The sequence below is a fragment of the Capricornis sumatraensis genome, chromosome X, assembly GCF_032405125.1.
Source record: "Capricornis sumatraensis isolate serow.1 chromosome X, serow.2, whole genome shotgun sequence".
In the NCBI taxonomy this organism is placed as follows: Eukaryota; Metazoa; Chordata; class Mammalia; order Artiodactyla; family Bovidae; genus Capricornis; species Capricornis sumatraensis.
Genome location: NC_091092.1, coordinates 14,326,124 through 14,348,714, shown reverse-complemented (window position 1 = coordinate 14,348,714; position 22,591 = coordinate 14,326,124). Strand labels below are relative to the sequence as shown.

The 22,591-nt window shown below is 34.9% G+C and overlaps 1 protein-coding gene across 1 annotated transcript in view; it reads left to right on the top strand.

Annotated features, from left to right (window-relative positions):
- RBM41 (RNA binding motif protein 41) overlaps positions 1 to 18,250 on the top strand; it is a 67,237-nt gene extending 48,987 nt beyond the window's left edge. Inside the window, exons 7-8 of the mRNA XM_068962530.1 lie at positions 15,738 to 15,885; positions 18,084 to 18,250. Of these exons, the coding sequence (XP_068818631.1) occupies positions 15,738 to 15,885; positions 18,084 to 18,250 (315 nt within the window). The remainder of the gene's footprint in view (positions 1 to 15,737; positions 15,886 to 18,083) is intronic.
- Positions 18,251 to 22,591: the final 4,341 nt, after the last annotated feature.

Genomic DNA, 22,591 nt, shown 5'->3' with positions numbered 1-22,591 from the left:
GGACTATAAATGCTTATTAATAAGTGAAGGAAGCCAGTTTGAAAAGACTACATATTGTATGATTTCAATTATATGACATTCTTAAAAACACAAGACTGTAGGAACAGTAAACAATGGTTGCCAGGACTTCAGGAGGAGTAGAGAAGAGAGGAATGGGTAAACACAAAGGATTTTTAGGGCAGTATAAATTTTCTGTATGATAGTATAATAGTGGATGTGAGAAATGCATTTGTCAAAATCCATGAAACTGTACAGCATAAAGAATGACCCTTAATATAAATATTTTTTAAAAAATCATTTAGGAGATTGAGTAACCCCTGGAAAGAATGCAGACTGTGACGAGAATTTAACTATTACAAATATATAACAGAACTTCAATGAAGGAATGGGAGAAAAGATGCTGAGCGTGTTGTAGTGCAAGAAAGTAAGCAGGTGCTCAAAATAAGGTAAAAATATTGTTGGGGATATGTCAAAGGCACACAGGAGCCATCTGAGAGTTTCCAATAACTAAAGATAGAACAGTTTGTACAAAAATAAGTAAATTAATATTGGATTATAACCCAAAGTATAGAATATCTGTGAGTCAAAACTGATAATAAAATCATTGAGTGAATCAATAAATGAGGGAGAGGAGACAAATATCACATGAAGAATTGGAAGCAACCTAGATGTCCATTGGCAGACGAATGAATAAGAAAGTTATGGTATATATATGCAATGGAATATTACTGAGTTATTAAAAAGAATGCATTTGAGTCAGTTAATAATGTAGATGAAACTGGAGCCTATTATACAAAGTGAAAGAAAAGCACCAATACAGTATAACATATATAAAATTTAGAAAGATGGTAACAACGACCCTATGTGCAAGAGAGCAAAAGAGACAGAGATATAAAGAACAGACTTTTGGACTCTATGGGAGAAGGTGAGGGTGGGATGATTTGAGAGAATAGCATTGATAATGCTATTGGTAATATGGTGTATTACCATATGTGAATCAGATCACCAGCCCAAGTTTGATGCATGAAGCAGGGCTCTCAAAGCAGATGCACTGGGACAACCTAGAGGGATGGGATGGGGAGGGAGGTGGGAGGGAGGAGGGGGGTTCGGGATGGGTGGACACATGTACACCAGTGGCTGATTCATGTCAATGTGTGGTAAAAACCACCACAAAATTGTAACTACCCTCCAATTAAAATTAATTAATTAATTTTAAAAAATAGTTTATGTACTAGCAGATTCTCTGCCTCAAGGAAAGGAAGCATAACTCCCAACCACTTAATTTTGAGCTACTCTTAGTGACTTCTTTCCAAAGAGTACAGTTTGGAAATACAGGGGAAAAAAATCATGTTACAGTGTAGAAACCTAACAAACACTGCCCCAGTCAGGCAATCAAAGCAAAGGTCAGTCATAAATCATGTTGATAGTATGTATGCTTGATATAATGTGATCAGAGTTGCTTCTTTTTCTCTATAGTCTTCCTTCTAGTAATCCATAACCAGAATATAACCATGAGAAAACAGCAGAAAAATTCTAGTAATGGAACATCCTATAAAATATCTGACCAGTACTCCTCAAAAATGTCAAGATCATTAAAAACAAGAAAAGTTTGAGAAACTGCCACAGCAAAGAGGAGGCTAAAGACATATGAAAAATAAATGTACTATGATACCCTGGATGAAGTCCTGGAACACAAAATGGATGTTAGAGGAAAACTAAGGAAATCTAAATAAGCTGTGGACTTTATTGTTTTCTATTTTGGGGTGTTTTTTTTTTTTTTTTTGGAGTATAATTGCTTTACAATGTTGTGTTGGTTTCTGCTATACAACATGAATCAGCTGTAAATACATATATATCCTATTCCTGTTGAGCTTCCCTGCCACCCCAAATCCCATCCCACCCTTCTAGGTCATCACAGAACACTGGGCTGAGTTTCCTGTGTTATACAGCAGCTTCCCACTAGCTATCTGTTTTACACATGGTAGTGTATATAATGGCACTCCACTCTAGTACTCTTGCCTGGAAAATCCCATGGCCGGAGGAGCCTGGAGGGCTACAGTCCGTGTTGTCACTAAGAGTCGGACACAACTGAGCGACTTCACTTTCACTTTTCACTTTCATGCATTGGAGACGGAAATGGCAGCCCACTCCAGTGTTCTTGCCTGGAGAATCCCAGGGATGGGGGAGCCTGGTGGGCTGCCGTCTATGGGGTCGCACAGAGTCAGACACGACTGAAGCGACGCAGCAGCAGCAGCAGCAGTAGCAGTGTATATATGTCAATCCAACTCTCCCAGTTCATCTTACCTTCCCCTTCCTCTGCTGTGTCCACATGTCCATTCTCTATATCTGTATCTCTATTCCTGCCCTGCAAATAAGCTCATCTGTACCATCTTTCTAGATTCCATACATATACATTAATATCCGATATTTGTTTTTCTCTTTCTGACTTACTCTGTATCACAGACTCTAGGTCCATCCACATCACTACAAATGACCCAGTTTCATTCCTTTTTATAGCTAAGTATCACATTTGTATCCATTTATCTGTCAATGGGCATTTAGGTTGCCTTCATGTCCTGGCTATTGTAAATAGTGCTGCAGTGAACATTGAGGGTACATGTGCTTTTTTGCATTATAGTTTTCTCAGGGTATATGCCCAGTAGTGGGATTGCTGGATCATATGGTAGTTCTGTTTTCTGTTGTTTAGGGAACCTCCATAGGGTTCTCCATAGTGTTTGTATCAATTTATATTCCTACCAACGGTGCAAGAGGGTTCCCTTTTCTCCACACCCTCTCCAGCGTTTATTGTTTGTAGATTTTTTTGATGATCATTCTGATCAGTGTGAGGTGACATATCACTGTAGTTTTGATTTGCATGTCTCTAATAATGAGTGATGTTGAGCATCAAACAACTAGCAGGATAGGAACCCATTATCAGACAGGCTGCCTAAAGTCATACTAAGCTCACAGACACCCTGAAGCACACCAACTGACATGGCCTTGCCCATCAGAGGGATAAGATCCAACCTTCACCCACCAGAACAAAGGCACCAGTTCCCCACCACCACCAGGAAGCCTACCCAAACCACTGGACCAACCTCACCCACTTTGGGCAGACACCAGAAGCAAGAGGAACTATGACCCTGCAGCCTGTGGAAAGGAGACCCCAAACACAGTAAGTTAAACAAAATGAGGAGACAGAGAAATATGTTGCAGACAAAGGAGCAAGGTAAAAACCCACAAGACCAAATAAATGAAGAGTAAATAGGCAATCTACCTGAAAAAGAATTTAGAATAATGATAGTAAAGGTGGAAATATAATGGAGAAAAATACAAGAAATATTTAACAAGGACCTAGAAGAATTAAAGAACAAACAATGATGAACAGTACAATACTGAAATTAAACATACACTAAAATGAATCAATAGCAGATAGAGGAAGATCAAATAAGTGAGCTGGAAGATAGAATGGTAGAAATAATTGCCAAGGAACAGAATAAAGAAAAAAGAATGAAAAGAATTGAAGACAGTCTCAGAGACATCTGGGACAACATTAAATGCAACAACATTTGAATTATAGGGGTCCCAGAAGAAGAAAGAGAAAGAGTCTGATAAAATATTTGAAGAGATTATAGTCAAAAGCTCCCTAATATGAGAAAGGAAATAGTCAATCAAATCCAGGAAGCACAGAGTCCCAAACAGGACTTTAGTTAATAGTAATATACCAATATTTATTTATTTATTTTAAGAAATGTACTGTAATAATGTAAGATGTTAATTATAAGAGAAACTGGGTGTGGGGTGTATGGGAATTCTTTGTACTATCCCCTCAATTTTTCTATAAATCTAAAACTTTTAAAAATAAAGTGTATTTTTAAAAAATTTAAACAGGTAGATGCAGAAGAATGCATGCAGTATAACACCATTTATATAAAGTTCAAAACATATAAAACAATAATTGCAGAGGAATACCGGGAAGAGTTTCATCCTCTATTATCACTTAAAGTTTCTGTTTTTCTCTTTCACAGAAATATTTATCTTGTTTTTGAGCCTAGTTTTGTCTTTGTGTGTATCTTTGTATATATGAATATGTATGTATGTTGTAGATATATACATACATATATAACCATGTATATTGTATGTATGCATGCATACATATATGTATATTTTGGGAGCAGAGAAGATGCATCTATGCAAGAAGTGACCAAGCTATCTTGACCAGATGTCCTCTTGATTTTTTAAAAATGTTCATGTTAAAGGCAATAATCTTAGTATGGATCTTTCCTACTTGGTGAGAAACTTGCAAAATATTTCACATACCTCTCCCTTTCTATGGTTATTTAATTTAATGATATTTTTATAATGAGTATTTCAGAGCCAAAACTAGATCACCTGAAGTTACTCAAGTGAATCACCAGTCAGTTATTCTATGCCCTTGCCTTTAAGAGTATAGTTAAATGCTAAATATGTGAACATCCAGCTTGTAAAGGGTTTGAGACATAAAGAGTGTACTGCTTATTGCAATGTTCAACGTATTTACTCATACATTTCAGTGGATAAGTCATTTAAGCTGGCTCTGTTTTCTAGCTCTTTGCTTTTGCTGCTCCTATCTGAATTTTTTCTCAAGTTTTTTTAAGTTATAAAATAAGTAACTTATGCATCTCTTTTTCCTCCAGTGTAGTAAAATACATGTAACCTGAGATCTACCTTTAACAGTATTTCAAGTGTATATTACAGTATTGTAAACTACAGGCATAATGTTTTACAGCATATCTCTAGAATCTTTTCATCTTGCATGACGGAACTTTATACCCGCTGAACAGCAACTCCCCATTTCCTCATCCTCTCAAGTTTTGGCAACTACTATTCTATTTTCTGCTTCAGTGAGTTTAACTACAATAGATACCATATAAAGTGAAATTATGCAGTACTTTTTCTTCCGTGACTGGCTTATTTCGGCATAGTGCCCTCAAAGCTCATCTACGTCATAGCATATTACAAGGTTTCCTTCCTTTTTTCTAGCCAAATCATATTCCATTGTATGTATATGCCACATTTGTTGTTGTTGTTTTAATTCACTCATCTGTGATGGACATTTAGGTTGCTTCCACCTCTTGGCTATTGTGAACAGTGCTGCAATAAACACGTGAGTTCAGATATCTCTTCAAAATTCTGATTGTAATTATTTTGGATAAATAACTGGAAGTGGGATTCTTGAATCATATGGTAGTTCTATTTTTAATTCTTTGAGGAACCTCCATACTGTTCTGTATAGCAGCTGCACCATTTTCCATTCCTTCCAAAAGTGCACAAAGATTCAATTTCTCTCCATCCTCATCAACACTTATTTTATGTATGTGTTCTTTGAAGAATTGCCTATTTATGTCATTTGCCCATTTTTTCAGGTTATTTGTCTTTTTGCTATGGAGTTTTTGTATTTAATTATATATTTTAGATACCAACCTCTAATCAGATATATGGTTTCCAAATATTGTCTCCCATTCTGTAGGTTGCCTTTTCACTTTAGACTGGTTTCCTTTGCTGTGCAGAAGTGTTTTAGTGATACAGTACCACTTTACCTTTGCGTTTGTTACCTGTGCTTCTGCTGTAATATCGAAGAAATCATTGCCAAGGCCAGGATCATGAGGTTCCCCTCTATGCTATCTTCTAGAAGTTTTAGAGTTTCAGACCTTATGTTTAAATCTTTAATCCAATTTGAGCTGATTTTTGTGGATGATAAAAATGAGGCCAGTTTTATACTTTTGCATGTGGATATCAACTTTTCCCAACACTTTTGGTCAAAGGGACTATCCTTTCCCCATTGTGTATTCTTGCCCCAGCCCCCTGCCATTAATCAGTTGACTGTATATGTGTGGATTTATTTCTGGGCTTTATATTCTCTTCTATTAGTCTACATGTCTATCTTTATGCCAGTATCATACTGTTTTGATTACTGTAGATTTGTAACATATTTTGAAATTAAGAAATGTGAGGCCTCCCCAGTTTTGTTCTTTCTTCTCAAGATTGCTTGGCTGTTTAAGGTTCCCCTCTCATTCCTTATGAATCTTAGGGTTGTTTTTGTATTTCTACAAAAAATGTCATTGGGATTTTTATAGGAATTACATTAAATCTATTAACTGATTTGGATAGTATGTACATTTCAACAATTTATTCTTCAAGTCCATGAACATGAGACATCTTTTCATTTATTTGTGTTGTCTTTAATCTCTTTGAGTAGTGTATTGTGGTTTTCAGTATATAAGTCCTTCACTTCCTTGGTTAAGTTTTTTCTTTTTAACTGAAGTATGTTTGACATTATAAAAAAGCTGTGCATATTTAATGTATGCATTTTGTTGGGTTCGAAGGTACATATACACCATGAAACAATCACCAATACAATGCCCTAAACTTAACCATTACCTCCAGAAATTTCCTCCCTCCAGTTTTTCTTTTGATAAGAACATTTAACATAAGATCTATCCTTTTAACAAAATTTTAATTATCAAATACAGTATTGTTAACTATCTATGCTATGCTATATGATAGATCTATAGGATTTATTCATGTTGCATATGTAAAACTATATACCCTTTGATGAACACTTCCTTAGTTACGCCTCTTCCTAGCCCCTGGTAAGCATGATTCTACTCTCTGCTTCTATGAGTTTGACTACTTTAGATTCCTGATATAAGTGGGATCATGTAGTATTTTTTCTTCTGTTTCTGGTTGATTGCACTTAGCAGGTCTTCCAAGTTCACCTCAGTTCAGTTCAATTCAGTTCAGTCGCTCAGTCATGTCCGACTCTTTGTGACCCCATGAATCGCAGCACACCAGCCCTCCCTGTCCATCACCAACTCCCGGAGTTCACTCAGACTCCCCTACGTTGCAGCAAATGACAAGATTTTTTTTCATTTTTAAGGCTAGATAATATCCTTTTGTATTTATATACCATATTTCCTTTATCCCTTCATCTCGCAATGGACATTTAGATTGTTCCCATGTCTTTGCTTTTGTGAACAATGCTGCGGTGAATATGGGAATGCAGATTTTTCTTCCAGATTTTTATTCCAGTCCTTTTAGATATATAGCCAAAAGTGGGATTGCTGGATTATATGAGTTCTAGTTTAAATTTTTTAATGATCTTCCAACTGTTTTCCATTGTGGTTGTAACAGCTTAAACATTCCCACCAACATTGCATAAGGGATAAAATTTCTCCACATCCTCACCAGCACATCTCTTTTTTTTTCGCTTTTGAGTTTCAGGAGTCCCTTATACATTTTGGGCTTCCCACGTGGTGCTATTGGTGAAGAACCCGCCTGCAAATGCAGGAGAAAGAGACACGGATTAGATGTTAACCCTTTATTAGATATATGATTTGAAAATACTTTCTCCCATTTTGTAGGTCACCTTTTAACTTTACTGATTGTTTTCTTTGCTACGAATATGGGTTTGAGTTAATGACACTTGTCTGTGTTTGCTTTTGTTCGCTGTGCTTTTGATATCATATCCAACAAATTATTGCCAAGGCCAATGGTCAGGAAGATTTTTCTGTTTGCTTCTAGGAGTTTTGGAGTATCACATCTTATTTTTTAAGTATTTAATATTTTTAGTTGGGTTTTGTGTATGGTGTAAGAGAAGCATCTAATTTCATTTTTTGTCCTGGATATCCAGTTTTCCAAACACCATTTATTAAAGAGACTGTTTTTTCCCCATGTGTATTTTTGCCCTCCTTGTCTAACATCAGCTTACCATAAATGTGTGGTTAATTTCTAGGCCCTCTATTCTAGTCCATTGGTCAATATGTACTTTTTTATGCCAGTACCTTACTGTTTTGATTACTGTAGTTTGAAATCAGGATATATGACACATACTACTTTGTTCTTCTTCCTCAAGATTGCTTTGTCTATTCATGGTCTCTTGTGGTTCATATGAATTTTAGGATATTTTTATTTCCATAAAAATCATCATTGGTATTTTGATAAGAATTGCATTGAATCTGTAGATTGCTTTGATTAGTATTATATTTTGACAGTATTAATATTTCTAATCCTTGAGTATGGGATGTCTTTCCATTTATTTCTCTTCATTAATTTCTTTTTTATATTTTTTTACTGAAATATAGTTAATTTACAATGTTGTGTTAGTTTCTAGTGTATAACAAAGTGATTCAGTTTTATATATATATAAAACAACTTTTATATTTTTATATATATATAATTTTTAGATTATTTTCCATTATGGTTTGTTGCAAGATATCAAATATGGTTTCCTGTGCTGTATAGTAGGATCTTGTTGTTTATCTTTTTTATATATAGTAGTTTCTACCTGTTAATCCCAAACTCCTAGTTTATCCTTCCTCCCTGCCTTTTCTCTTTGATAACCATAAGTATGTTTTCTATGTCTGTGAGTCTATCTCTGTCTTGTGATTTGTATCATATTTTAGATTCCACATGTAAGTGATATCATATAATATTTTTATTTCTCTATCTGACCTACTTCACCTGCTATGACAATCTCTTGTTCCATCCATGTTGCCACAAATGGTATTATTTCATTATTTTTTATGGCTGAGTAGTATTCCACTGTATATATTAATATATACCACATCTTCTTCCCATTCATCTGTTGATGGATATTTAGTTTGCTTCCATATCTTGGCTATTATATAAAGTACTACTATGAGCATCGAGGTGCATGTATCTTTTTGAATTAGAGTTTTCTCCAGATGTATGCCCAAGAGTGGGATTGCTGGATCATATGGCAACTCTACTTTTAGTTTTTTAAGGAACCTCTGTAATGTTCTTCATATACACCAATTTACATTCCCACCAACAGTGTAAGAGGATTTTCTTTTCTCTACATACTCCAGCATTTATTATTTGTAGACTTTTTGTTGAAGTCATCCTGACCAGTGACATGATACCATATTGTAGTTTTGATTTGCATTTCTCTAATTAGCAGTGTTGAACATCTTTTCATGTGCTCATTGGCTATCCGTATGTCTTCTTTGGTGAAATATGTATTTAGATCTTCTGCCCATTTTTTGATTGGCTTGTTTTTTTTGTTATTGAGGTTTATGAGTTGCATGTATATTTTTTAAATTAACCCTTTGTTGGTCACATCTTTTGCAAATATTTTCTCCCAGTATGTAGGTTGTCTTTTAGTTTTGTTTATGGTTTCCTTTGCTGTACAAAAGCTTCTAAGTTTGATTAGGTTCCATTTGTTTATTTTTGCTTGTATTTCTATTGCCTTCAGAGACTGCCCTAAGAAAACATTGGCACGTTTTATGCCAGAGAATGTTTGCCTGTATTCTCTTCTAGGAGTTTTGTGGTGTCCTGTCTTATATGTAAATCTTAAAGCCATTTTGAGTTTTTTGTGTGTATGGTGTGAGGGGGTGTTCTAACTTTATTGATTTATATATGGCTGTCCAACTTTCCCAACACTACTTGCTGAAGAGACTGTTTTTTCTCCACTGTATAGCTTGCCTCCTTTATTGAAGATTAATTGACTGTAGGTGTGTGGGTTTATTTCTGGACTCTATTCTATTCTGTTAATCTAGATGTATGTTTTTGTGCCAGTACCACTCTTTTGATTACTGTAGCTTTCTAATTGTCTGAAGTCTTGGAGAGTTATGCCTTCTGCTTTGTTCTTTATCTTCAGGATTGTTTTGCCAATTCTGGGTCTTTTTTTGTTCATCATAAATATTAGACTTATTTGTTCTAGTCTGTGAAAAACATCATGGGTAATTTGATAGGGATGCATTAAACCTGTAGATTGCTTTGCGTACTATGGCCTTTTTAACCATATTAATTGTTCCAATCCAAGAATATGGTGTATCTTCCCATTTCTTAAAATCATCTTCTGGTTCTTTTATCAGTGTTTACAGTTTTCAGCATATAAGTCTTTCACTTCTTGGTCAAATTTTATTCCAAAGTATTTGATTTTTATGCAATCTTAAAAGGATTATTTTTTTCTATTTTCCCTTTCTGATATTTTTATTGTAAAGAAATGGAACAGGTTTCTGTAAGTTAATCTTGTATCCTGCTACTTTGCTGAATTTGCTTATTGGTTCTTTTTTTTAATTTAAATTTATTTATTTTAATTGGAGGCTAATTACTTTTCTTATATCTTGCTAATTTGCTGAATTTGCTTAGTAGATTTTGTGTGGAGTCTTTCAGTTCAGTTCAGTTCAGTCGCTCAGTTGTTTCTGACTCTTTGCAACCCCATGAACCATAGTACACCAGGCCTCCCTGTCCATCACCAACTCCCAGAGTTCACCCAAACCCATGTCCATTGAGTCAGTGATGCCATCCAACCATCTAATTCTCTGTCATTTTCAAATGAGTCAGCTCCTCTCATCAGGTGGCCTAAGTATTGGAGTTTCAGCTTCAACATCAGTGCTACCAGTGAACACCCAGGACTGATCTCCTTTGGGATGGACTGGTTGGATCTCCTTGCAGTCCAAGGGACTCTCAAGAGTCTTCGCCAACACCACAGTTCAAAAACATCTATTCTTCAGTGCTCAGTTTTCTTTGTAGTCCAACTCTCACATCCATACATGACCACTGGAAAAACCATAGCCTTGACTAGACGGACCTTTGTTGGCAAAGTAATGTCTCTGCTTTTCAATATGCTGTCTAGGTTGGTCATAACTTTCCTTCCAATGAGTAAGTTTCTTTCAATTTCATGGCTGCAATCACCATCTGCAGTGATTTTGGATCCAGAAAAATAAAGTCAGCCACTGTTTCCCCATCTATTTGCCATGAAATGATGGGCCCCAATGCCATGATCTTGGTTTTCTGAATGTTAAGCTTTAAGGCAACTTTTTCACTCTCCTCTTTCACTTTTATCAAGAGGTTCTTTACTTCTTCCTTAGTGTCTGCTATAAGAGTGGAGTCTTTAGGGTTTTCTATATGTAGTATGTCATCTGTATATAATGGCAATTTTACCTCTTCTCTTCCATTTTTGGATACCTTTTATTTCCTTTTCTTGTTTTATTGCTATGTCTAGAATACTATGTTGATTAGAAATGGTAATAGTGGGCATCATTGTCTTGTTCCAGATTTTAATAGGAAGGCTTTCAGCTTTTCACTATTGAGCAATGGCTGTGGGTTTGTCATAAATAGCTTTTACAGTATGTCCCCTACGTGCAAACCTTCAAGTTGCAAACTCTCAAAGATGTGAAAGTGTGTATCATCAATGTCAGGTGGGAGTGAAATTGTAACCTGGCCTCCATCTCCTATTTCTGATGATCCTTCAGCTCTTCCATCTCCCAGCTCTTCTCCCTCCTCCAGTCAGTAACTCTTCTTGCCTGTTCACTCAATGACAGCCCCTATATGCCAGCTATTGTACTGTACTACTGTACTTTTCAAGGTACTGTATTATAATATTAAAGATACCTTCTTTATTTTTTCTGCTTGTTTTTTATGTATTATTTGTGTGAAAAGTATTGTAAACCTATTACAATACAGTACTATTTAGCCAGTTGTGTTAAGTTGGGTACCTGGGCTAACTTTGTTGGACTTATGAACAAATTGGACTTATAATTGTGCTCTTAGAACAGAACTCATTTGTATGTAGGTGACTTACTGTATTATGTTGAGATATGTTCTCTCTAGACCCACTTTGATAAAGAGTTTTTTTTTATCATGAATGGATGCTGAATTTTATCAAATGCTTTTCTGCATCTATTGAGATGACTATGTGAGTTTTATCTTTTCTTACGCTGATGTGATGTATCACACTGAATGATTTACATATGTTGAACCATCCTTATGACCCTGGGATAAATCCTACTTGATCATGGTATATGATCTTTTTTTATGTGTTGTTGGATTTGGTTTGCTAACATTTGGTTAAGGATTTTTTGCATCCGTATTCATCAAAGATGAATGTAATTTTCTTTTTTGGTAGTGTTTTTGTCTGGATTTGGTATCAGAGTAATAGTGGCTTCATAGAATGACTTTGGTAGTATTCCTTCCTCTTCAGTCTTTTGGAAGAGTTTGAGAAGAATCAATATAAGTACTTTGTATGTTTGGTAGAATTCCCCAGTGAAGACATCCAGTCCTGAACTTCTGTTTGCAGGAAGGTTTTTTGTTGTTGTTGGTTTTTAATTACAGATTCTATTTCACTTCTAGTGATTGGTGTGTTCAAACTATCTATTTTTGATTCAGTTTTGGTGGGCTGTATGTTTCTAGAAACTTATCCATTTCTTCTAGCTTGTCCAGTTTGTTAGCAAATAACTGTTCATAGTATTCTCATGGTTTCTTTTGCATTTCTGCAATATCAGTTGTTATTTCTCCTCATTTAATTGGGGCCTTCCCTCTTAGTGAGCATGGCCAGAGATTTGTCAATTTTTGTTTACCTTTTCAATTCTTGTTTTCATTCATTTTTTTCTATTTTTATCTCTATTTTATTAATTTCCTCCCTGATTTTTATTATTTACTTCCTTCTGTTGACTTTAGATTGTTCTTTTTCTAATTCTTTTAGATGGTAGTTTAGGTTGTTTATTTGATATTTTTCTTGTTTTTTTTTTTTTTTTTTTAGGAAGACCTTTATCACTATGAAGTTCCCTCTTTGGACTGCCTTTTCTGCAACGGGTTGAGTTTTCATTGTCATTTGTCTCAAGATATTTTTTTAATTTCCTCTTTGATTACACTGTTAACCTATTAGTTTCTTTAGTAGCATGTTGTTATGTTTCCATGTAATCTTTTTTCCTCATTTCTCTTTCTGTGGCTGATTTCTAGTTTCATGCTATTGTAGTCAAAAAGATGCTTGAAATAATCCTTGGCCTCTTAAATTTCTTGAGGCCTATTTTGTGTCCTAGTTTGTGGTCTATTATAGAGAGTGTTTTATGTGCACTTGAAAAGAATGTGTATTCTGGGTTTATTTTTAATTTAATGTCCTGAAAATAGCAATTAAGTCTAGCTATTCTATTGTGTCATTTAGTATCTCTGTTGCCTTACTGATTTTCTGTCTGGAAGATCTGTCCATTGATGTCTATTGAAATGATTTGTGATTTTTATCCTTCATTCTATTAATGTGTTATATGATATTGATTGATTTTCATATGTTGAACCATCCTTGCACCCAGGGATAAATCACATTTGGCCATGATCCTTTTAATGTGCTTTTAAATTCAGTTTACTACTTTTCTGTTAAGAATTTTTACATGTGTATTCATCACAGATATTAGCCTATAGTTTTCATTTCTTATAATATCTTTTTCTGTTTTGGGTCATGTTAATGCTGGCCTGATAAAATTAGTTTGGGAGTGTTCCTGCCTCTTCAAATTTTTGGAAGAATTTTAGGAGGATTGGTATTCTTTAAATATTCGGTAGAATTCACCTGTGAAGCCGTCTGGTCCTGGGCTTATCTTTGTTGGGAGATTTTTGATTACTGAATAATTGTATTGCTAGTTATAAGTCTATTCAGATTTTCTGTTTCTTCATGATTTCATCTTGGTAGGTTTATGTTTCTAAGAATTTATCGTTTTCTCTAGATTATCCAATTTGTTGGCATATAATTGTCAGAGTAGTCTCTCATAATCCTTTTTTATTTTTGTGGCATCAGTTGTAAAGTCTCCTCTTTCACTTCAAATTTTATTTGAGTCTTCTCTTTTTTCTTAGCCTAGCTAAAAGTAGTCAATTTGGTTGATCTTTTTAAAAAACAGCTCTTAGTTTGGTTGATTTTTTTCTATTATTTTCCTAATCTCTATTTCAGTTATTTCTGTGTAATCTTTATCATTTCTGTCCAATAACTTTGAGCTTAGTTTGGGGTTTTTTTCCTAGCTCCTTGAAATGCAAAGTAGTTTGAGAGCTTTCCCCTTGTTTAATGTAGGCATTTAATGCTATATACTTCCTTTTTAGTATTGACCTAGTTGCATTCCATAAATTTTGGTATGTTGTAGTTTCATATTCCTTTGTATCAAGGTATTTTCTAATTTACCTTTTGATTTCTTCTTTGACCCATCGGTTGGTCTAGATTATGTTGTTTAGTTTCCACATATTTGTGAATTTTCTAGTTTTTCTTTTGCTACTGAAAGTGAGGTTTGAAATCTTCTACTAGTGTTGTGTTGCTATTTATAGCCCCCTTCAGTTTTCTCAATGTTTGCTCATATATTTAAGTGCTCTGATGTTGTGTGCATATATATTTATAGTCATTATATCTTCCTGGTAAACTGACCCTTTTATCATTATATAATGTCCTATTTTGTCTCTTTTGAAAATTTTTGATTTAAAGTCTATTTTATCTTGATTAAACATGGCCAACCTTATTCTTTTTTGGTTGCAATTTGTGTGGAATTTCTCTTTTTATCCTTTCTTTTCCAGCCTGTGTATGGCCTTAAGTCTAAAGTGAGTTTCTTGTAGACAGCACTTAGTCACATTTTGTTTTTTGTTTGTTTAACCACTCTATGTCTTTGACTAGGGAGTTTAATCCATTTATATGTAAAGTAATTATTGATAGAGAGGATTTACTATTGCCATTTATTAGTTGTTTTCTTTTTATAGCCCTTGTTGCTAATATTTTGGTAGTGACTTGCCTCTTTCCTCTCTCATTTTGTGTGCCTTCTCTAGGTATTTTAACTATGATTACACAGGTACTTACTTAAAACACCTTGTAATAATCTATTTTAAGCCAGTGAGAACTTAAGTTACATCACATTTAAGAGCTCTTTTTGTTTATTTTCTTGAATGTTTCTTTTTTAAAAGAGCATTTCATTCCTAATAGATGGAATATTTTCTCTTCTTTCTCTGAGGATATTAGTGATGGCTCTTTGAAGTTTTTTTTTTTTTCCTCCTTGCATAGTTTCTGTTTTCTCCCACTTGCTTTTATTTATTTTTTTGTTCTGTCTCTTTCACATTAGTTGCTTTTCTTAGATGCCTGATAATTTCTGCTCATATTTATGAGTAGGAGCCAAAAACGGATTGGAAGCTCTGATCAAATGAGTGATCCTTATTGAATTTAAGCTTCTTTAAAGTCTTCTGGCTCGTTCATTTGTTGGAGAAATTCCCCATTCTAAATCAGCATTTTTAGACCTTTCCTTTTGGGGCTGATTAGATTTCCCAGAGAAGACTTCAGAACTCTCACTTGGGGAGGGTACCACCAGCATTGTAGGAGCCAAATGAAGGAAAGTGTTTTGGATATCCCCATCATTCAGAATACAGCATTTCTCTTAAAGCCTAGTTTTCAGGAACAGTGTTCACATCCTCAATGGTGTCTAACATTCCCCATGTTCAGAGAATGAACCTCCAGTATACAGCAGGATTGGGAGTGGTCTTTACCCAGTAGCATTTTGTAGGGGAGGGTGTTTAAAGATATAATCTAATTTTTTAAGGAACTTTTAACATACCCACCTTATCTTAACTCCAGCTGTTTATATCCATTTCCAGAGACACTAGAATATATCAGTTCCTTAAATGTTTCAGGATTCTTAGATGTGGATTGGGTTAGTTCTTGGTTTCCCCCACTGCTGATTTAAGATTCAGCTTTCTCGAGTATGCTTGTTCAGTTATTTTACAGCTTCCAGAATATTGTTGCTATTGCCTCATTTCCTTGTTCTTCCTTACTTTTTTTTTAAAAGTCCGTATAGTTTTAAAGTTTTTTGGAGGGATTGAAATTAGATGCATGTATTCAATCCACCACCTTTATCTGAAACTAAGTCCTTCCACAATGAAATAGTTAGTTGCCTTATCTCCCTAACGTGATATTTCTGTTGATCCTTGGTTTGTATTAGGTGTTATACCTGAAGAACCTTAGCCCTCGGGTGACTGAAAGAGATCTAGTCTCATTATTCGCTCGGTTCCAGGAAAAGAAAGGACCTCCAATTCAATTCCGAATGATGACTGGACGAATGAGGGGACAGGCTTTTATCACTTTTCCCAGTAAGTAGCTTCATCTGGATAATTACTCAGTTATGGCTGAGTCACTAATAAGTTCATTAGCAACCACATGCCCTCTTTAATTTAAATATAGCCCACAAAAGAAGCACATAAGAGGAAGGGAATTAAGGAAAACATGTTCTTTTTTTTTCTATTCTCCCTTCTGTGTTTCCTCTCCTTATTTGACAGTGCACCACCACCTTACACCATTGTCCTCTCTTTTCCCCAGTCTTGGCACTTCCTACTCACTGTATCAAAATTTGCTTTCCCTCGGCTAAAAGTAATATTTTTAGTCCAAATTATAATTACATTAATTGTTAATATATTGATATTCTTATCAGAACACTTATAGTTACATTATGCTCTATTCCTTTGGGAGTAAGACTGCAAGCTATTGTGATATTATGCTATATTATGCTAATTCATTAGTAATTCATAATTAACTAGTGGGTGATATATTGTTCAACTGTTGTTTGCATCCTAATACATGACTTCAGTATTCTAAACCGTAGGGAAGATTAATATAGGCATGTCTCAGGGATACTGTAGATTCAATTCCAGACCACTGCAATAAGGTGAATTATCTCAATAAAGTGACTTGCATGAATTTTTTGTTTTCCTAGTACATATAAAAGTTATTATTACACTATCAGATGTAGATTATCACCATAGACTGGGAGAAAGGGTGCATGTATGCATGCACTGTCACTCAGTTGTGTCTGACTCTTGGCAACCCCATGGACTGTAGCCCACCAAGCTCCTCTCTCCATGGAATTTTCCAGGCAAGAATAGTGGAATAGGTTGCCATTCCCTCCTCCATGGGATCTTCCCAATGCAAGGATCAAACCCATGTCTCCTGTATCTCCTGCAGGCAGATTCTTTACCTCTGAGCCACCTAGGAAGCCTTGTGTTTATACTATACTGTAGTATATTAAGTGAGCAGTAGCATTTTGTCCAAAAAACAATGTACATACCTTAATTTAAAAATACTTTCTTAGTAAAAAATACTATCATCTAACAGTTCAGGGTTGCTAAAACCCTTCAATTTGGAAAAAACACATTATCTGCAAAGCATAATAAAACAAAGTGTAATTAAACAAGTTGTATCTCTATAGGAATTCCAGTTTCTATGACAGACCAGACTATCTTTCTTTTTTGGTGAAGGCTAGGTAGGAACTGTGCCTTTTATTATCCCTAAACTATCATAATTTATATATTGCATAGTAATGTATTTAAAGGCGAGTGCTTTTGCACATGAGCAATGCCGAATTCCCCTGCAGTCTTCTTATACAGCATTGTACCATCTTTCTTATCGCATTGAACGTTTTTGGATCCTCAGCTCTAGTGATTTTCAGTCTTTTCAAGTGTAAGAACCCCTTTAAACTTAAAATATTATTTCATGTACCCCCATCTAATATGATCCATTAGTTGAAAAAATATATAATAAAAAGGCTTTATACACTAAGTACTTTTAAATAAATAGCTGTTTTACTAGTTATGGATATATTTGAAAATTTGTAGAGCATACATATAAGACATAAATTGGTTCAATCTAAAACCATTGCTTGTCTACTTAGGATTTGACAGACTCTGGGCAATAAGTCCATTCCTTCCTAATTTCCCACATCTAGACTCTGAGACCCATAAATTAAATCCTCCTGCTATACCCTATATACTCTTACACCTCAAGCTTCCATATGCCTACAGGGATTCTTAAACTTATCCAAATGAGGGCTCTGACAACCACTCTCTAATCAAAAGGAAAAGTATTAATAGGAAAATGTCCCCAGTACCATAATAGCTTCTTTTGTGTTTTCTATTTTGAAAATTATTTCATTCTCTTAGCACCTATAATGTGTTATCTAAGATATAGATTTGTGTATTATTAGATATGGCTTAGCCCTCTTTAGCACACTGTCTGTATCCTTGTTTTGTTTCATTTTGTTTTTTTTACCTATATCCTTGAATTAGGAGACACTCTCAAGCATCCTTTTTAAGATTCTATTGTAATTATTCTTAGCCATTAGTTTAATCTTGCTGAGTTATACAAATTTGGGATTGTGGAAAACACAATAAACTCAAATAACTACATGGCCTTATAACCTACATTGTACTCCAAGGCAAAACAACATAAACTAGACTTGGAATAAAATTGAATTATTAAGCCATACGTAAACTGGTGGTTTTTCTTTCTCTTTTAGATACAGAAATAGCACGGCAAGCATTGCATCTAGTAAATGGATATAAGCTACGTGGGAAAATATTGGTGATAGAATTTGGAAAGAACAAAAAGCAACGGCCGGATCTCCAGGCTGCTTCCCTAATATCATCTACTACAGATAATACTACTGAAATCAGTGGCAGTTAGAAGATACAAAAACTGTGAGTCCCAGGAGGTCTTTTTTACATCAGAATTTAGGATCTAGGGTTTGTGTATAGATAGCAGTTTGTTTGGAATTGAAGAAGAGAAACTGAGGGAGAGAAAGCAAAATTAAGGCAATCCCTTTCAGCTTTTGGAAAGCATTGGCAGAATACATTTTCTATAATCAAAGATTATCTAGGATAGACAATATAATATAGAGTATAGAGGGTTGGGTATAAAGACTATCATTTTCTCAGGATAAATTACAGTAGATTACTTCCAAGGATTTTTAAAATCATTGTAATTTATATGAGGTCTTATATATTTGTCCCTAGAGATGACATTCTTTCTAAGACTGCCTCCTCTATATATATATATATAACTTAAAAAAACTAATTAAATATCTAGAGCCCACTTGTCCCTAATTTTATTCACCTAGTAAATAAGTGACCAGGGGCCTAAACATTGGCAAATGCTGTTGAATTAGACCTTCAGCAGTAACAGTAGGTAGTTTTCATAGGTTAGTCAGCAAATACTTAATGCACACTTCCCTATTAAGTTATCAGTATCTTCAAAAAGCTATTCATTTTTTCTAATGAAAGAATTTAGATAAAAACATTAATGTTCTCACAATTATTTACACTAGCTACCATTGAATAATGATTGAATTCAAAGCAATAAGCATTGAATCGTTGTCAGTACATGTTAGGGATTAAATATATGAATTTTAGAAGAGGAACATACTAGCAAAGAATACCAAAGGAGGGTAGAAAGAAAGAGCTTTCTAGAAGAGAGGCAGCCAGCCCCAAGTCCCCCAGTTGTTTGTTTATAGTTGCTGGAGAATAGAAAAATGACATGATAGAGGGAAAGTAGTATAAACTTTGAAATCAGACCTGTTTGAACTCCACAGCCATATTTAACCACTCTATGACTTTGGCAAGTCGTTAAATCTGAGCCTCAATTTTTTTATCTATAAAAATGAGGATAGTAATATTACTTCATTGGGTTGTGATGATTAAATGTGATCATATCCAGGATGAAGATCAGAAAGAAAAAAGAATGAAAACATAACAGAGTATACAACCATTAAGCACTCTTATGTACTTATAATGGGAATATCAGAGAAAGAAAGGAGCAGAAAAAAATATTCCAATAAATAATGGCTGTAAACACCTCAAATTTGATAAGAAACATTATCTACACATCCAAGAGATCTCAATGAATCGCAAGTAAAATAAACAAGAAATCTACAAACACACCACAATAAGAATGCTAAAACCCAAAGATGAAACTTTTGAAAGCAAAATGAGATAGATGAAGCATCATTTACAAGGAAACTTCAATAACAGATGACTTCTCATCAGAAACAAAGGAGGTGGCAGTGGGAAAACTTACTCAAAGTGATGAAATGAAAAAGAACTATCAACATAGATTCCATATTCAATAAAACTGTTTTTCAAAAATGAAGATGAAATAAAGACATTCCCACACAGTCAAAAACTGGGAGAATATGTTGCTGTCAGACCTGACTAGCAGGAAATATCAAAGGAAGTTCTTCAGGTAGAAAGCAGGTGACCTCAGACAGTAATTTGAATCTACACATACAAAAAATTGGCACTGGTAAAGGTAATTGTGTAATTATAAAAGATAGTCAAAATACATTTTTCTTTCTTAATTGATTTTAAAAGCTATTTTATCAAGCAATATATATGTAATTGCATTATTAGATCTATTACATATAAAACTAGTATATTTACCAATAGCAAGACAAAGGTAGAAACAAAGCTGTATTGAATTAATGACTCCAGGTGGTAACTCAAATCCATAGGAACAAATGAAAGAAACAAGAAATAGGCAATAAGGTTAATATAAAAAAAATCTATAAATAATATGCTTGCTCTTTCTTCTGTCAGCTTCTTTAAAAGACATAAAATTATACTAAGTAATAATTATAATGACATATTACTGGGTTTATATCATGTAGAGATAACACTACTAACAATAATATCATGAAAAATGAGAAAAGGAATAGGTTTACATAGGAATAAGGTTTTTATATCTCATTGGAATTTAGTTAGTATATAGCTAAAGCCAGTTAAGATGTGTATGGTAAACCCTAGAGCAACCACTAACAAAATAGCTAAAAATATTTAGTAAAAATATTAAATACACTTAAATGTCTTATTAGAAAATGTCTAATGCAAAAGAAAGTAAAAAGGAATGGAGAAATAAAAACTTGAGACATAAGTATGAATGGATTAAACAATCTAGTCAAAAGGCAGAGATCATCAAATGGGAAAAACAAACAAGACTTACCTCTATGCTATTTATTGTAGTCACACTTTAGATTCAAAGATACAGATTGAAGGTTAAAGGATAGAAATATCAGGCAAATGGCAATTATAAGAAAGCTGGAGTGGCTATACTATTATCTAAAGTCTATTTAAAATGAGCTTTAAAGCAAAAAAAATTGTTATAGATAGTGACATCTATTATAAACACATATGCATCTAACAACAGAGTACCAAAATACATGAATCAAAAGCTGAAATGAATGGAGAAATATAAAAGTATACAACAAAAAGTGGGGGATTAAGTATCCCATTTTCATTAATAACTAGACAGAATTATGAACAAAGGAATAGAAGACTTGAATAATGCTATAAATCAACTAGACCTTAAAGATTCTTATAGAACACTTCACCTAACAAGAGCAGAACACACATTCTTCTCAAATACACATGAAACATCTCCAGGATGGGCCATATCACATTTTGTTGTTGTTCAGTCACTCATTCTTGCCCAACTCTTTGCAACCCCATGGACTGTAACACACCAGACATCCCTGTCTTTCCCTGTCTCCCAGAATTTGCTCAAATACATGTCCATTGAGTCAGTGATGCCATCCAACCATCTCATCCTCTGTGACCCACTTCTCCTCCTGCCCTCAATCTTTCCCATCATCAGGGTCTTTTCAAATGAGTTGGTTCTTCACATCAGGTGGCCAAAGTGTTGGAGCTTCAGCATCAGTTCTTCCAATGAATATTCAGAGTTGATTTCCTTTAGGATTGTCTGATTTGATATCCTTGTAGTCCAAGGGACTTGCAAGAGTCTTCTGCAGCACCACGGTTTGAAAGCATCTGTTCTTCAGCACTCAGCCTTCTTTATGGTCCAGCTCTCACATCCAAACATGACTACTAGAAAAATCATAGCTGTATCACATACCATAAAATAAATCATGGTAAATTAAAGTGGATCAAACTATGCAAAGTATGTTCTCTGACCACATACAATGAAACTTGTTAGAAATCAATAACAGAAAGTCAGGAGACACAAATAGGAATTAGATACACTCTTAAATGACCAATATGTCAAAGAAGGAATTACAAGGTTAATTTGAGATGAATGAAAGTAAACATCAGTTCAGTTCAGTTCAGTCACTCAGTCGTGTCCAACTCTTTGCGACCCCATGAATCGCAGCACGCCAGGCCTCCCTGTCCATCACCATCTCCCAGAGTTCACTCAGATTCACGTCCATCGAGTCAGTGATGCCATCCAGCCATCTCATCCTCTGTTGTCCCCTTCTCCTCCTGCCCCCAATCCCTCCCAGCATCAGAGTCTTTTCCAATGAGTCAACTCTTCGCATGAGGTGGCCAAAGTACTGGATTTCAGCTTTAGCATCAGTCCTTCCAAAGAACACCCAGGACGGATCTCCTTCAGAATGGACTGGTTGGATCTCCTTGCAGTCCAAGGGACTCTCAAGAGTCTTCTCCAACACCACAGTTCAAAAGCATCAATTCTTCAGCGCTCAGCCTTCTTCACAGTCCAACTCTCACATCCATACATGACCACAGGAAAAACCATAGCCTTGACTAGACAGACCTTAGTCGGCAAAGTAATGTCTCTGCTTTTGAATATACTATCTAGGTTGGTCATAACTTTTCTTCCAAGGAGTAAGCGTCTTTTAATTTCATGGCTACAGTCACCATCTGCAGTGATTTTGGAGCCCAAAAAAATAAAGTCAGCCACTGTTTCCACTGTTTCCCCATCTATTTCCCATGAAGTGATGGGACCGGTTGCCATGATCTTTGTTTTCTGAATGTTGAGCTTTAAGGCAACTTTTTCACTGTCCTCTTTCACTTTCATCAAGAGGCTTTTTGGCTCCTCTTCACTTTCTGCCATAAGGGTGGTGTCATCTGCATATCTGAGGTTATTGATATTTCTCCCGGCAACCCTGATTCCAGCTTGTGTTTCTTCCAGTCCAGCATTTCTCATGATGTACTCTGCATATAAGTTAAATAAGCAGGGTGACAATATACAGCCTTGACGTACTCCTTTTCCTATTTG